Consider the following 15,924-nt stretch of genomic DNA (forward strand, 5'->3'; position numbering starts at 1 on the left):
CTGGACCACCCCACACTGTGCTGGACCATCCCATGCTGTGCTGGACCATGCCATGCCATGCTGGACCACCCCATGCTGTGCTGGACCACCCCACGCTGTGCTGGACCATCCCATGCCACGCTGGACCACCCCACGCCGTGCTGGACCATCCCACGCTGTGCCGGACCACATCCCCCCATCCCATCACGCCCACGCTGGATCACCCCACACCCCCCGGGCAACCCGACCCCGCGGTCACTCTCCCTCGCCACCCTTCCCACGCGTTGCGGGGCGTGGGGGGGGTGGGGGGGGGGTTGGGAAGGGTGCGGAGCCCGCGTGGCGTGGGGCGTGCCCCGCCGCGGGGGGCCGGGGGGGGGGGTGGGGAGGCGTGTCCCCCGTCCCCGCCGCATGCGCGGGGCGGGCAGCGCCGCGGCACCATGGCCGGGTACAGCGTGGAGGAGCGCGGGGCCCCGCACAGCCTGGAGTACCGGCTCTTCTTCAGTGAGTCACCCCCTACCCCTGCCCCCCCCCTCCTGCCGGCACCCCCGGGAGCTGGGTGTGCCACCCCCTGGCCCCAAATGACTGGTCTGTTTCCCCCCCCCCCCCCCGCCCCTTCCCCCGCTTCTTGCCTTGCAGAGGACTCCAGCGGGCGCTACATCTCCCCGTTCCATGATGTCCCCATCTACGCGGATGCCGGCGAGGTAAGAGGCGCTGGAGCAGCCCAGGGCAGCTGTGGATGCCCCATCCTTGGAAGCGTTCGGGTTGGATGGGGCTTGGAGCAACCTGGTCTTGGTGGGAGGTGTCCCTGCCCAGGCAGGGGGGTTGGAACGAGATGATCTTTGAAGGTCCCTTCCCACCCAAACCAGTCGGTGAGAAGGGGGGTGAGGGCTCACCGAGGCAAGGTGGCTGATGTGGGCTCCTTAGCTCTGGCAGCTGGTGGAGCTCTGGGCCCCCAGGGTGAGCGTTTTGTCCGTGCTCCTCAGGGAACTCGGTCCTGAAGCACACGAGGGAGGCTCCCAGTTCCCGACACCAGGCAGGAGCACCCTGACAAAATCCATCTGGGTGCCCTCTTCTTGCAGTCTGGGCCTCAGCTAGAGGAACAAAAGAGATCTCATTCTGAGATTCAGGCCCGGGATCTGAGAGGTTGTCTTGAACCTGCCCACGAGGTCGCAAGAAAGCCTTTTTGGGTGAGAAGTTTCCCATTTAGCTAAATACCTTCACCCCACGGAGCTACGTGCTCACGCTGTGGGATATTTCAGCCTCAGCTTTTGACTGCAGTGAGGCCTCCCCGTGCCTGCAGTGTAATCCACTGCTGAGCAGGGGGTGAGGATGTTAAATTCTCAACTGGAGCAGCTGCTGGGGACCTCTTGCCTCACCCAAAGTGCAGCTGAGGAACCCGCCACGTGAGGAGATGCAGAGCTTCTGCATCCTTCCGGCAGCCAGCAAAACGAACCTGGTCTGAATCACCCCCTTAAAATAACCCTAGGAGAGCAAAAAGGCTGGCCTCCAGTTTTCAGTGAGGGCTCCTGGAGGCAGGGAGGGGTTGGGAGAAAGGAAAAGATGGTGCAGAATTGAGGGGTGAACCTGTGAAAAGCAGCTGATTTAGCTTTGGGGTGCGGGTGTTGGCAGAGAACACGTGGGTGTCTCCAAGGTAGCTGGGACGAGGTCAATCCAAATAAGCACTACGCTGGTCGAGCAGGGGAGGAAGGAGCAGGGGAGTGAGTATAGGGGTGAAGAGGGTTTCCACAGCCTGGTAATGATTAACAAGGGAAACTGGACTTCTGGTTCCCATGCCTTAGTGCTGCTCTTGCCAGCATCTCCGTGCCAAGTCGTTAGGAGAAGCAAGTCTCGCTGCAGGTCGCAAGTCCCCGAGGTTGCCCAGTAGTGGTAGGAAGCCTGGCTTGGAGCAGAAGGTTGTCTTTCCTCTGTCTGGGCTCCTTGATCTTTATCCTTAGACTTCTAAGACACTGAGAGGATTACAGGGTGGTTTTTTCCGTGCAGGGCTGGGTTGTGCTGACCTTATCTGTGCCCGTGTGTCTTGGCGTTGCGAAGGAATGACCTTGGGCTGCTTGGCTGGGTGTCTTAGACCCAAGGCAGGTCTCTGAGTTGGGCTCTGGGGAAGCCACCAGCCTAACACAGATGCACCCCCCAAGTCACCTTCCCTTGCCTGAAAAGCCACGGGCACCCTGCCTGCCCTGCTCCAGTTGCCTCATGCCTTTCCTCAAGTTACTTACACATAAAAACACTACCTGCTTTTTAAATCGCAAACGAGCAGTGACCCCCTGTAATTAAGGGGATGTAATGAACTTGTGTTAGGGAAGGGTGTGGGCAGAGTCAGTGATCTAACAGCACTTTTTGCCCAGTATCAGACTGCTGATGGTGCAATACAGGTGCCAGGGACTTTGCAGTGCTAATACTGCTTAGCCTTGGGATTAGAGACCTTGTCGGTGCTGGGGAGCAAGGTCTGACTTTTTCCTGAAAGCCTTTATCTCCTCAAACAGTCAAGGTGCAAGCGTGGAAGAAGCTTGTGTACTTCAGCAGGAGGCTCTGCTGCTGGGCTCTCAAGGGCCCTCTCAGCCCAGCTGGAGTCAACAGGAGATGTTTTGAAGAGTCACCTGTAAACCAGATCCTGCAAGACGCGCTTGTGTGGTTCTCCCCCACATCTTCATCCTTGCACCATGCTGCCTCCGAGCTCTGTCAGCACAGAAGGGGGAAACTTAGGCATCTCACCCTGCTTCCAGACAGTCCAGAATACTTGGGAGTGATGTTCAGGGTGGTACCTAGGTACCCACAGTACTACAGAGATGGCTTACTCCTGGAAGCCTTCTAAATTACCAGAGTGGCTCTTGCTGTAGCATTAAACACTCTGGATTTAAGGAACATGCATAAAATCTCACTGTAGTGAGGACAGCTTGTGTGCAGCTGGTTTGGATTCATTTAAACCTGCTGTTCCATTACCTGGGAACATGATGGAGATGTTTGTAGGTGGCAGCTGATGGAGAATGGGTGGGTGACCTCAGCCTGGCTTTTGCTGGTGACTTCCCTGGGTCTCATCTTCGAGTGATGCCATCTGACCGACTGGACTACAGGATTTCTATCCACTCTTACCAAAACTGGCACTGGCAAAAAAACCCGGGAAGAAAGTCACAGTTTGGATGCTGGTGTTGATACCTCCTCAGATGTCTCCCAACAATTTAAAGGGTGGTCTTGAGATTCCGTCCTGCTCACTGGTCTTTCCCTTTTTTGTTTTCAGAATGTCTTCAACATGGTTGTGGAAGTGCCTCGATGGACAAACGCCAAGATGGAGGTAACTAGATCACAGGTCCTACCAGAAGTGCTAGAGCTCACTAGTCTATTCATCTTTGGCTTTGACAATTCCCTCCTCAGTTCCACCTCCTGAATCAGGACAATTTCTGGCTTCTCATCTGAATACTTGCTTGACGCTAGAGGTCCAAGTATGAAGGCTGAGAGCTGCAGGAGCTGGAGAACTTGGTGTTCCTGTGTGGCTTCTGGTTACAGCAGCATCTTACAGCCCTCAACCCCACGGGGCTCCGACCTTTGTCAGCCTGTTGAAAACAAAATCCCAGGAGGTGGCAACGCAGCGGGAAGTGGAGTGGTCCAACATCTGCTGGTGGCATCAGGGGTCAGCTCCTGGTCTCAGTGAGCAGCCAGCCTGGTGAAAAAGAGCAGCCTCCTTTTCCTCAGGGAGCAAAGCAGAGAGATTTCTGTAACTTTTCTTTCAGATTGCAACAAAGGATCCCTTAAACCCAATTAAGCAAGACGTGAAGAAAGGAAAACTGCGCTACGTCGCGAACGTGTTTCCTCACAAGGGCTACATCTGGAATTACGGTGCCATCCCACAGGTACTGGGGCTTGGCTCAGTGACTCATCCTTCCCAGTGTGTGTCTGACAGTGGATTCATGAGGAGAAAGGTCAGCTGAGAGTCTGAGGTGGGACACGTCATGTGTCACCTGGCTAATGAAGAGGACCTGTCAAAAAAAGCAGGAGTAGTTGTTAAGTGGAAATAGCAAGAGGGAAGCTTGTAGCTCATGCTCTGAGCAAGCAATTTGAGGATGAGCAGCTGCTGCTAGTGAGGTACCTGCTGTGTCACTCCTCTCTTTGGCCACTTGGCAGTTTCCTTGGACAGTAGCTGGCAGGTCCTTGGGTTTGGATGAAGGAAGCTGTCACTGCACAAGGAACTGGGCAGCTGGCAGTGCCCTCAGTTCCTGCCTGGTGAAGCATAAGCAGGATCTTGGTGTACAGCCCCTGGGCAGGATCTTGACACAAGCTGCTTGTAGCAGTGAATGAGCTGCTTGCTTTAGACTTGGGATGTGGACAGTGGCAATCTGAGTAGATCCAAAGACTGTGTCTTTCCCGTTTCTGCCCCTCGTATCGTTCGGAGCCTGAACCACAGCGAGACCTGCACACTGAGCTGCTGGGTGGTTGCAGGTGCCCTGTTCTCAGTGCTGGATCTGAGAAGGGCACTCTGAAGTCCAGAGGCAGCTGCAGAGAAATGCTTCCTCTGACAATAGCTGGCAAGGGGGCACTGACAGGCAGTGACACCGGGACACGTGCTCTGAACTGGCTGGTGACCAGTGTCAAGGGTGTTTATGCATCAAGGACAAGGGACCAAACTTCACACTTCCATGTAGACAAGTGCAGTAGCCATTGGGAAGGGTCCTTCAGCAGCACCCGGGTGTCAGTACATCTCCCTGACTGCTCTGCATGCATCATGAGGTCTTGACTGTACCAGTCATATCCTGGCGTGCAGAGGTTTGGGAAGAGCATTCCTGCTTTATATACCTTAACAACCTCAGAGGTAGGTGCTCCTCAGGATGGAAGCGGGCACGGTGTCCCTTGGCTGCTGGTTGGAGATGTGTGGTTTAGGCAGCTATTATTTTTGGAGGCAAAATGCTCCAGTGCCTTCTGGAGCCCTGACTTCCAACAGCTTTTCCTCACCACTTCAGGTGACAAGCACTAGCAGAGGGTAGGGGACTCCACGTTCTTGTCACAGCTCCAGTGTGACAGCCTGTCTTTAATTGTTTCATTAAAAGGAAACAATACACCCTGTGTGTCTTCCATCTCTGCTGGGCTGCTATCTGGAGTTCAGGAAACTTCTGTTAAGAAATGAATAGGGAGAGGAACAGGCAGGCAGCCAAAGCAATGAGTGTTCTTTATAGATGTGAACTTCACCTTTATGCAGCTGTGGAATGGAGGAGGAAGTCTGGAAAGCTGTTGAAAAAAGGTTTGTCAGTGGGAGGGAGCAGCTTGCCCTCGGCAAGATAAGGCCTTTTAACTTGGATTCAAACTGGTTTGCAGGCGTGTGTGAAATCCTAGCCCAGCTGCTAGACCTAGAAGCAAGTGTGGAGTGGGACATCATCTGTACCTTCCTGGCAATTGCATGCCTGCCATAAACCTGCTTTTTGTTTCCTCTTGAGACCTGACAATTCTTATCCCTACGTGTGGGGTTTTTTTTTTTTGCAGACTTGGGAAGACCCAGGTCACAAAGATGAAAACACTGGCTGCTGTGGAGACAACGACCCGATCGACGTGTGCGAAATTGGAAGCAAGGTAACACATTCTGCAGGGTAACTGTCCTTTGGAATGTGTCATTAATGTTTCTGAAGTCAATTATCCAAAGACATCGCTCAGTGCCTACCTCCTCTACCTATTGAATGTGATGATTCCCTCCACTGCCTCCGGGGGTTGTTGAGATCTTGCAGCTTGAGCCTGGTGAGCCAGGGCTGAGGAAGTGACAGGGCTGACACTGATGAGTGACAGCCAGTGTCATGGTTCCTGGACTCTGGCAGCTTGCACAGTCTCCTGCCATGCATTCCTTGGATGCACCACCACAGACAATGAGATCTGTATCCTCCTTGCAGGTCTGCTCTCGAGGAGAAATCATCAAAGTGAAGGTGCTGGGCACGCTGGCCCTGATTGATGAGGGAGAGACTGACTGGAAGGTAATTGCTATCAACGTTGAGGACCCTGAAGCAGAGAACTATAACGGTAAGTAAGAGAGGGAGGAGCAGGCCTGGCACTTCCCTTCTCCTGCTGAGAGCCTGCAGGAAGCTTTCAGGTCAGGACGTGGGCTTGCTCCTTCTGTGCCCGGTATTCATCAGCTGTGATACCAGAAGGACAGCAGAGTAAGATGTTATCAGTCCTATCTCAAAACATCCTACTGCTGTTTATCCCAAATTCCATCCTCTGCACAGCCTGGCACCTGGAAGAAGAGGGTGGCTGGACAGCCTGTCCTCTGAGTGGGAGGAAAGGGCTTGTCCAGTTCATCTGTAATCAAAGCTGTTTCGAGGTGCCTGTGCTCCTGGGGGTGATCAGGGTGTGCTGTGAAGAGGAAACCCTTCTGCAGCCCTCCCCTCTGGCTGCACTGTGAGCTGGCTGAAGGGCTGCTGGAGCTGCTGGCAGAGGGGCAGCTCAGGAGAGCAGGGTGGTGGCTGAGGAACTTCTGCTCCTAGATCTGGCTAACGAACCTCTTCACCCCCGGCTAGATATCGACGATGTCAGAAGGATGAAACCTGGGTACTTGGAAGCTACAGTGGACTGGTTCAGGAGATACAAAGTACCTGATGGAAAGCCCGAGAACCAGTTTGCTTTTAATGGTGAATTTAAAGACAAGGTAGGATCCCTTTCTTCATGACTGTAAGTGTGCAAAGGCCTGCTGTCCAGAACCAGAGCTCGAGGTGCATGGGGACACCGATGAGTAGTTGCTGAGAGACTGGGGTTCTACAAGGCTGCTGGTAGCTGGCTTCATTCTTCCTTCTGCTTTTCCAGCCTTCCTACTTGTTTCCAGGAACATGAGGAGAAGAGTAGGTTTATCAGCTGGTGGCTCTTGGATACCACCAGTTTTTCTTCTAGATGACGTTCGTGTGGGATCACTTCAGGGCTGGGAGCCTCTGTGTCAGACCCAGGGTGGAAACCAGCCAAGATTATTTGCTCCTGCTCTGGAGCAAAGGGTATTTGACATCACCCTTTGCTTCCCTGGCTCGCTGGCTTGGTTCCACTGCAGCCTGTTGCAAGTTGGCTGCTCAGGAGTGAACACTCTTCTTCCCTTCAGGCCAAAAGTGTTCCCCACGCCCTGGGAGTAAGGCTCTGCCTTGGCAGCTGCTCCTCTGCCTCTGCCCTGGGTGGGGTCACACAACCTGGTGCTCCTGAACAGAAGTCCTGCCCCTGTGCCCTCCCTCTACCAGTCCTGCTCTGTGCCAGCAGGGGGTTAGTGAGGTGACTTGAATCCCGACGCTCCAGAGGCGAAGCAGAGGAGCTGCCAAGCCTGGTGTGGGAAGGGCAGGAAGGGGTCAGAGGGGTGGAAATGGAAGTCCCCTTGGGGTGGACTTGTCCTCTTTGGCTGCAGCACAGCACTAGGCTGTGTGGGCTGGGACATCTTGCTGCCCCTCAGGATGGGTGAAACCAGAATCAAGGCCAAGGCAGAAGGCAGGGACAAGGAACCTGCAGTGTTTGACTTGGCTCTGTGGTATCAAGCCAGGCTATTTCTTGCTGGTGTTCATGCTAACAAAGAATTGTGTGCACTTCCTTCTCCTGCTGACAGGTTCATGCTTGAGCATATCCTCCTCTTTTTTTTTTTTTTTTAAGGAAAAATTACATGCTTGGAAGCAAATTCATTTTTAAGGAGTTGCAAAGCTAGATTAGGTGCATGTCTCTTCCTGTTGATCTGTGCAGAGGTTGAATGAATTGCCTGGAGTGGAAGAAGGCTCACAGATAGGTCAGGATCAACCAGGTGGGAGGAGCAGCAAAGTGGAGGTGCTTTTATAACACAGCACTGGCCTGAGACTAGAACCATAGAATGGTTTGGGTTGGAAAGGACCTGAAAGATCATCTAGTTCCAATCCCCCTGCATAGGCAGGGACACCTCCCACTAGACCAGGTTACTCAGGGCTCCATCAAACCTGGCCTTGAATGCATCTGCAGCTTCTTCTGGCCTGAAGCTCTCTAGGTGACCTTGGCATATGCTCCCATCTTGAAAGTAAAACAGTTTGTGTTGTGAAATCCCCATTTGAGCTTGTGTTTGCTGGGAGGTTGCTGCTGTTCCTGAAAGGCACAAGACTGGAAGAGGTCTCTTTGAGTCCATTCCAGAGTCAGAAACTACCTAAAATCAGCCTGGCCTCTTGTTCCCGTGTAACTGATAGCCTGGAGAAGATGGCCTGGTGCTCCCCATAACATGATGTTTCTCCCTCATCTTCACCTCCAGGCTTTTGCTGTGAACATCATCAAAAGCACTCATGAATACTGGAAAGCTTTGGTAGCAAAGAAAACTGACGGAGGGGAGATCAACTGGTAGGTTAATCCCTGTGGGACTGGGAGTGTTCCTTGCCCCTAAACAAACAACCCGGAAACTTCCTTCCCATGCTTTCTGTTGTCCTCTTCTGGCCCTCTCCACAGGCCTTCCCCTTCAACCTAACGATGACTCTTCATGTGTGTTTCATACCCCTGGGGGACAGGCTTGGCATTCCCATCCTCACAAGTGACCTTTCTCTTGCAGCACAAACCTGACGGTGTCTGACAGCCCTTTCTGCTGTAGTCAAGGCTGTGCAAAAGCCACTGTGGATGCAGTAAGTACCAGTCTGAGTGTCCTACCCCCAGTGTCACCATCTGTGTGGGACCTGTGAACTGTCCTGGCCGTAGGAACAGCGCATTGTATCATAGAATCATAGAATCATAGAATCCTAGGGGTTGGAAGGGATGCTCAGAATGTCTTGGATGGCTGAACACAGCACCTGTTTCTGGTTAAACAGGGTGGGTGTAGAGCAAGCCAAGTGTTCCTCCAGAGGCTTCTCCTTGCCCTGAGTCACCTGGGAGATGGAATCCAGAAGGGCTAAACTTCTGAACTGTAGCTTGGCTGTCAGCTCTTCAGAGAGCGTTTCAGTGTTTGGTCTTCCAAGAGCCTCACAGCACAGGTCACCCTTTGGGAAGAGAAGGTCTTAATTCCTGAGAGCCCTGGAGCCAGAGATCTTGCAGTGAAAAACTGGAAGTTTCCAGAGCTCCTGCCTGGTTCCAGGGCTGAACTGCAAGGGGTTAGAGGAGCAGGACAGGAAAATCCAAATGCCACAGGCAAATTTACACTGCCTAGACCTTAAACTGTGCTCAGTAGAGACGCGTGCAGCTCTACAGGATGTCTGGTGAGCTTCAGGTGTAGGGTCAACCTCCAGCAGCAGCTGCTAATACACCTCTCCTTGCAGGCACCACCGTGCAAAGCAGCCAACCCGATCCCGTCCGAAGGTAGGTCTCAATCCAGTGCAGAGTGGAGGCTTCCTGAAAGGAATAGGAGATGGTTTTATCTGGTGGCTGGGAAGGAGGAGCCTTTTGACACCCTTAAGACAGGGCTCCCTAAGGAAAGGAGGCTGTGGGAGGGATCCTCAGCCAGCTCTTGTCTTCTCCTGCTGCACGAGGTGGTGGTGGGCACCTTCACGGGCAATCTGGCCGTTGCTGCAGCAGGGACAAGCCCTGAGGGCAGGAAGGGGAGGTGGGTTGTTTCCTACCCCTTCACGACCGAGAAACCCGAGACGACGTGGACGCGTTGCATAGGGGGGGGGGCTGGAGGTACAATGACTCCACCTCCCGGAGGCAGCTGAGGCAGAGGGAAGCCCAGCCGGCTCTGCCGGGCTGGCCGGGCCTGCACTGAAGTCACCTGTACCCCGAGCAAAGGGGTGACTTCAGCAAAACACAGACACAGCAGCAGGGCTGCACCAGAACCCGAGGGCTGTGTGGTGGAGCTGTTGACAGGCACAGGAGGAACCCCCTCTCCTGGAGGTGATGCACTCCGTGCCCTCTGACTAAACAAGTGGCAAGCAGAGGACTAACCCCCTCTTTTTTTTCCAGTTGACAAGTGGTTCTACTACGAGAAGAACTAAAGACCCAAGGACGGGTGGTGAGGCAGCCACGTCCTTCCCCCTCCCAGGAGGAGTAGACCAGAAAAATAGCTTCAGTGTCGGCAAGAAGACCTTGCCTGTACCTTTGCCGAGTAGAATTCCGTGTCTAGCCGTGCCCTGTCTGCTGCACCGAGGTCTTGTGGAGCCCAGACGACATCATGTATCCAGCCCAACCCCCCCCCCGCTCGCGCGTGGCCGTGCAGCGTGTTGTGTTGCGGTGACGGGAGCCCGCTCACCTGGGGCGAAATAATAAAAACCAAAAAACAACTTGCTGGGCGGGACCCCAATTTCTCCTCCTCCTCCCCGCAGCCGGCAGGGGTGGGAGCAGCCCCCGGGGGTGCCGTGCGGCGGTAGCCGGCGGGGAGCGGTCTCGAACCGGCGGCGGGGCGGGTGTGACGTGGAGCCAGCGCGGCCGGGAGCGGGGAGTGGGGGGGAGGAGGACGGGCCCTTGACGTCCTTCCGGCGGGGGGAGCTGGCGGCGGACGAGGCGGTGGCACGGCGGCCCGGGGGCAGCCGGGGGTGAGGAGCGGCGGTGGTGGCACCGGGGAAGGGAGGGAGGGAGGCTGGGTCCCCGCGGGGAGCAGCGGCGGGGAGCGGGTGGGGCGCGGCGGCGGTGGGAAGTGGGGGGGGGGGGGGGGGGGGGGTGTGACACGCAGGCAGGGGGGCGAGGCCAATGGTTGCCCCTCATCGCTTTCCGCCCCCCCCCCCCCCCCCCCCCTCCTTTTGGTCCCTTTCATCACCAGTCCCCTCTCACCGCCGCCCCCATCCTCCTTTCCAACCCTCCCCCCCCAGCGGGTTTGGGTGGGGGGCGGCCAGGGATGACAGCAGGGTTGGGGGGGGGGGGGGTCTTGGCTTTGCCCACCGCTCTGCGAACCCACCCGGGGGGGGGGTTTCATCACCTCCCGTACCTGCTGCCATCGAGGGAGCTGCTTGGGGGGCTGCCCCCCCAGCCCCCGCCGCCGGTGACTCTGGTTTTGTCCCCGCAGGCGGTTCATCCTCAGCCATGTCTTTCATTTTCGAGTGGATCTACAACAGCTTCAGCAGCGTGCTGCAGTTCCTAGGTAATGCCACCCGGCCTGGCTTCCCCAGCAGCTGCCCTCGGGTCCTGTAAAGCTGGCAAAAAAACAAACAAACAAACAAACAACAAACTCAAAAGCTGCGAATCAGCACGGGTGGGTTTTGATGGCGGGGGGGGGGGGGGGGGTTTCCACACGTGCAGGAGAAGCTTGGGAAGTCTTTTGGAGGTGTTTTGGGCTCCCACTCTGGTCTTGCTCTGGCTGTTTTGAAGCACGGGAGCAGCTGGGCTGGTGCTGAGGGCCTGTCTGGCCCAGTGCCCTGCCCCAGGCAGACAAGGAGGGAACTCCAGCCTCTTCCTCCTCCTCCTCCTCCTCCTCCTGGGATCCCAGCTCACCAGAGCTCGCCCGGCTTGATTCTCCACAAATTACCACTTCCCACACCAGGCTGCCCACCCCGGCCTGCCTGGGGGGAGCTGCTGGCTGCCATCCTCAGCACCATCCCTCTGGAGGGTTCTCTCTGGAGGTGCTGGCCAAAAGGTTGCCCAGTCTGGTGGCCTCACCCAGCCCTGGCCTGAGCTGTGGGCAGCAGGAGCTTCAGCAGCACCATCATTCCACTCTCTATCCAAAGCACCTCACAGGGGGAGGGAGAGAGGAGGAAAAGTCTTGTTGAAAACACAAGGAAACTCGCCTCCAGCAGCTTGACACCTGGAAGTGGGAAGGAAAAATGTGCTTTTCTGAATAAAAGTATCTTTTTTTTTTTTTCCCCACACACACTTGGCACTTGAGCAGCTTGCTGCCCTGGTCTGTGGGCTTCCCATTGAGATACCCCTCTGGGGAGACACAGGGATCCATAACCTGTTGCACACCCTTCTGCTAGGATGGACCTGAGGGGAAAAAACAGGCATTTGTAGAAAGATGGAGCTTAGAAAAGGTCCATTTCCACAGACATTTCCTTGCAGTGCCTGGGGAAAAGCTGGTTCAGGCTTTTCCTGGCAGTGCTGGGAAGGCAGAGGTCTAGGAGAGGGGGGGTCTCCACAGCAGCAGCCTTGCAGCCTGGTGGAGTTTTTTCTTCCTTCTTTTGTTTTCCTCCCAAGGTTTGTACAAGAAATCTGGGAAGCTTGTGTTCCTGGGCTTGGATAACGCTGGCAAAACCACTCTGCTGCACATGCTCAAAGATGACAGGCTGGGGCAACACGTCCCCACGCTACATCCCAGTAAGTCTGAGGGTGACTCAGCCCCCCCACCACCTCAGGGTGGGTGTTTTCCTCTTTAATTCTGGGGACAGGGTGTCAAAAACGCCTGGGTGAGCACTCACCGTTGGGGTGACTGCCTTGAGGAGCCCTAAAGGAGCCTCCAAGGATGCAGCTTGCACGTTGGTGGCCCAAGCTGAGGTGGGATTTTCATTTTCCTCTCCAAAATGGGAGACTTCAGTGACTACGATGTGTCTCTCTTGGGCAGGGAGGGGGTTTCCTGATGAAAAGTGTCATGAAGTGTCGTGTCAGTTCATTAAACTTGCACTGAAGTAGAGAGGGAGGAGAAATTTTCTTCTCATCTTGTGAAACAACTCGATGGCTGAAAAATCCTGGATACCTTAGACATCCCACACACTCCCCCCAGGAAATTCCATCCATGACAGCTTCCTCCTTTTCCTGCAACACAACCTCTCTTTTGACTTTTCAGCATCAGAAGAGCTGACAATTGCTGGAATGACCTTCACGACTTTTGATCTGGGTGGACATGAACAAGGTAAGAGTGAAGCTGCTGAGCGGGAGGCACCAAAGGAGGTGAATCTTCTGGACGTTCCTCCAGCCAACTTGAGAAAAACTAACCCCCCCCAAAAAAGTGATTCTGGAAAGTAGGAGCAATTAGCAGAACCTCATTATTTCCTGCCTGAAATGACTGACGGAGCAGTGAGTGGACATCACCTCCTGGCTTTGGATGTCACTTGTTTCAGTGGTTCATCACTCGTGCTTAAGTCTGCCAGTTGGAGAAAACATCTTTGTGGTTGAGGGAACCACAGGGGAGAGAGTGGCTCCTTTTTGGGGGTGGTTTTCCCGTTGCTTTTGGTAGGAGTTTTCACAGGGTGATGCCGTGTCACTTCTGTCTTCCAGCTCGGAGGGTCTGGAAGAACTACCTGCCAGCCATCAATGGGATTGTCTTCCTGGTGGACTGCGCGGATCACTCGCGTCTGATGGAATCCAAAGTGGAGCTTAATGTAAACTTCCTTCTTTTCCTTCCCCACACTTGAGAAGAGCTGAATGATTAAATAATAATACTCAGGGTTTTTTTTGGGGGGAGGGGGCTGGAACCTGGGTGCGTGTGGAGCACTTTGAGAGCCCTGCCCACTGGGTGAACTCTTCTTCTGCCTCACACGCAGGCGCTCATGACGGACGAAACAATATCCAATGTGCCAATCCTTATCCTGGGTAACAAAATCGACAGACCAGAGGCCATCAGTGAGGAGAAGCTGCGGGAGATCTTTGGGCTCTACGGACAGACCACGGGAAAGGTAGGGGAGGCATCTGAACCCTGGCTCATCCACAGGCAAGGGAAGGACTGGTGGTGTTTCCTTGCGGAACGAGGCTCCATCCAGAAGGTGGCTGAGGGTTGAGCGTGGGATTCATCTACAGTGCTGAACAAGTTTTTTGCTTTGGTGTTTCTTCATCACGAAGGGGCCCGACGTGCAGCCAGGAGAGGGCAACTCCCTGGGCTGGGAGGGATTTCCCTGGATGGTGCTGACTGGGTTGCCAACTCCCTGAGGGACTGACTTCTGACTTTTGAGTTTCAGGCTGGGAGAGTTGGGGTGTTCAGCCTGGAGAAGAGAAGGCTCCGGGGAGACCTTAGAGCACCTGCCAGTGCCTGAAGGGGCTCCAGGAAAGCTGGGGAGGGGCTTGGGACAAGGGCAGGGAGGGAGAGGACAAGGAGGGATGGATGAAAACTGGGAGATTGAGGTGAGATATTAGGAAGAAATTCTTCACTCTCAGGGTGGTGAGGAACTGGAACGGGCTGTTGATGCCCCATCCCTGGAGGTTTTTCAGGCCAGCTTGGAGGAGGTTTTGCACAACCCGGTCTGGCAGTGGGGTTCCCTGCTGACAGCAGGGGGAGGAGGGTTGGAGCTGGATGGTCTTTCAGGCCCCTTCCAACCCTCACGATGCCACGGTTCCCCAGGGCAACGTGCCGCTGAAGGACCTGAACGCGCGCCCCATGGAGGTGTTCATGTGCAGCGTGCTGAAGAGGCAAGGCTACGGCGAGGGCTTCCGCTGGCTATCGCAGTACATCGACTGACACACACCAGGCTTTCACTCCTCGGGACTGATCCTCTTCGCAAACGCTTCCTATGGACTTTTCTACCGGAACACGGGGGGGGGGGGGGGGTGGGGGGGGGGGGGGGGGGTATAAAAAACCAACACTTCCCGACCCACCGCCTGTTGGCATCGACCGAGAGACTTCTGGGGGTTTGTTGGTTTGGTTGGGTTGTGGGTTGTTTTTTTTTTTGGCTGACCTTCTCACACAGTGGTGACACAACTCTTGCCTACTCGGCGGGGGGAGACAGCACCGTCCTTGCCAGGCCAGGTTGTCCCCCCCCTTTTTTTCTCCTGGGGTCGCTGTGAGCAAGGAGGGGGGAAGGGAGGGAGGAAGGGAGGAAGGGAGGAAGGAAGGAAGGAAGGAAGGAAGGAAGGAAGGAAGGAAGGAAGGAAGGAAGGAAGGAAGGAAGGAAGGAAGGAAGGAAGGAAGGAAGGAAGGAAGGAAGGAAGGAAGGAAGGAAGGAAGGAAGGAAGGAAGGAAGGAAGGAAGGAAGGAATGAGGGGAGGGCAAGGAGTGAGGAAGGCATGCATGGACGGAGGGAGGGAGGGAGGGAGGGAGGGAGGGAGGGAGGAAGGAAGGAAGGAAGGAAGGAAGGAAGGAAGGAAGGAAGGAAGGAAGGAAGGAAGGAAGGAAGGAAGGAAGGAAGGAAGGAAGGAAGGAAGGAAGGAAGGAAGGAAGGAAGGAAGGAAGGAAGGAAGGAAAACACTGCAAAAGAGAAGGAAGGAAGGAAAACACTGCGAAAGAGAGAGCACGTCTCACCACCTGTGGGTCATCAGCTCGGGAGGAAGGAGGAAAAAAAAAACCAAAAAACACCAAAAAAAAAAAAGCAATTCTATTTTTTAAAGAAAGTGCTCATGTAAACAGCGTTCCCTTTCTAACTTTTTAGTTTAAACCTTCATCTTGTTTAGTCCAGGGTCCGGTTCGGGGGTTTGTTTTTGTTTTTGTTTTTTTAACAAAAGCAACATATTTAACGGTATTTAGATATTTCGCCGAATGACTGAGGCATCACGGGGTTGGAAACTCCTCAATAAACAGATGGATTTGGGCTGGAAGGGTGGCTGTGCTGCGTGGGGAGGAGGGGGGGGGAGGGAAGGAGGGAGCCTCGCCCCTGCCATCCCTCCTGCTTCCCGGGACGGGGATTCCTGGAGGAAGAGAAGGTTTGGGATGCAGCAGCCGGAGGGTTGTGCCCTCTCCGGTGACAACAACCACCGGGCTGGTTTACTCTGACCCTGTCGGTGTCACTAAACCGGTTCCTTTTATACTCACGGGTGATGATGAGGAGGAGGAGGAGGGTTTTCTAGTGTGGGGTTTTTTTTCGGTCTGAAGCCTCCCTGCTGTCTCGCCATCCACGAAGAGGTGACTTTCTCCTCAGAAAAGGCGGGCAAATCCTCGCCCCCCACAGCACAGCCCTCCTGTCAGGGGGCCGCCATCCCCCTCTCCCCCCCCACCTCCGGCAGCGCTTCCCCCGCCTCTATCCGCTCAGCGCCGGCCCGGAACCACCTTTCACCTCTCCCACGGAGGAGCGGGACGACTTTTGACAGCGGGGAGAGGCGATTTTTCTTAGCAGCAAGACGGCGGGAGGGAGGGAAGGAAGGAAGAAGGGAGAGGCGGCTCCGGTCACTCGGAGCGCCCGGGACGCGAACCGGCGACGTGAGGCACATGGCGCGCCCCCCCGCCTCAGCCAATAGGAAGGCGGCCGGGCGCTGCGGCAGCCAATGGGAGCC

The 15,924-nt window shown here is 55.2% G+C and overlaps 2 protein-coding genes across 2 annotated transcripts; both read left to right on the forward strand.

Moving 5' to 3' along the window:
• The first annotated feature begins 380 nt into the window (after nt 1-380).
• Nucleotides 381-10,145, forward strand: PPA1 (inorganic pyrophosphatase 1). Its single transcript, XM_051618096.1, has 11 exons — nt 381-480; nt 616-680; nt 3,233-3,286; nt 3,723-3,842; nt 5,464-5,550; nt 5,862-5,988; nt 6,486-6,613; nt 8,201-8,286; nt 8,492-8,561; nt 9,189-9,228; nt 9,829-10,145. The coding sequence occupies exons 1-11, from the start codon at nt 417-419 to the stop codon at nt 9,858-9,860; spliced, it is 873 nt and encodes a 290-aa protein (XP_051474056.1). The 5' UTR covers nt 381-416; the 3' UTR covers nt 9,861-10,145.
• A 176-nt stretch (nt 10,146-10,321) lies between these two features.
• SAR1A (secretion associated Ras related GTPase 1A) lies at nt 10,322-14,280 on the forward strand. Its single transcript, XM_051618106.1, has 7 exons — nt 10,322-10,397; nt 10,865-10,939; nt 11,989-12,108; nt 12,575-12,640; nt 13,006-13,109; nt 13,272-13,403; nt 14,063-14,280. The coding sequence occupies exons 2-7, from the start codon at nt 10,882-10,884 to the stop codon at nt 14,177-14,179; spliced, it is 597 nt and encodes a 198-aa protein (XP_051474066.1). The 5' UTR covers nt 10,322-10,397; nt 10,865-10,881; the 3' UTR covers nt 14,180-14,280.
• The last annotated feature ends 1,644 nt before the right edge of the window (nt 14,281-15,924 follow it).

Source organism: Apus apus, chromosome 4 (genome assembly GCF_020740795.1).
Source record: "Apus apus isolate bApuApu2 chromosome 4, bApuApu2.pri.cur, whole genome shotgun sequence".
NCBI lineage: Eukaryota > Metazoa > Chordata > Aves > Apodiformes > Apodidae > Apus > Apus apus.

What these genes read in the sequence shown, in the direction of transcription:
- PPA1 (XM_051618096.1), top strand. Translation starts at nt 417, where the DNA reads ATGGCCGGGTACAGCGTGGAGGAGCGCGGGGCCCCGCACAGCCTGGAG. An exon ending in TCTACGCGGATGCCGGCGAG is followed by an intron (nt 681 to 3,232) that starts GTAAGAGGCGCT and finishes TTTTGTTTTCAG; the next exon opens with AATGTCTTCAACATGGTTGT. An exon ending in GACGGAGGGGAGATCAACTG is followed by an intron (nt 8,287 to 8,491) that starts GTAGGTTAATCC and finishes TTTCTCTTGCAG; the next exon opens with CACAAACCTGACGGTGTCTG.
- SAR1A (XM_051618106.1), top strand. Translation starts at nt 10,882, where the DNA reads ATGTCTTTCATTTTCGAGTGGATCTACAACAGCTTCAGCAGCGTGCTG. An exon ending in CAGCGTGCTGCAGTTCCTAG is followed by an intron (nt 10,940 to 11,988) that starts GTAATGCCACCC and finishes TTTCCTCCCAAG; the next exon opens with GTTTGTACAAGAAATCTGGG. An exon ending in CGTCCCCACGCTACATCCCA is followed by an intron (nt 12,109 to 12,574) that starts GTAAGTCTGAGG and finishes TTGACTTTTCAG; the next exon opens with CATCAGAAGAGCTGACAATT.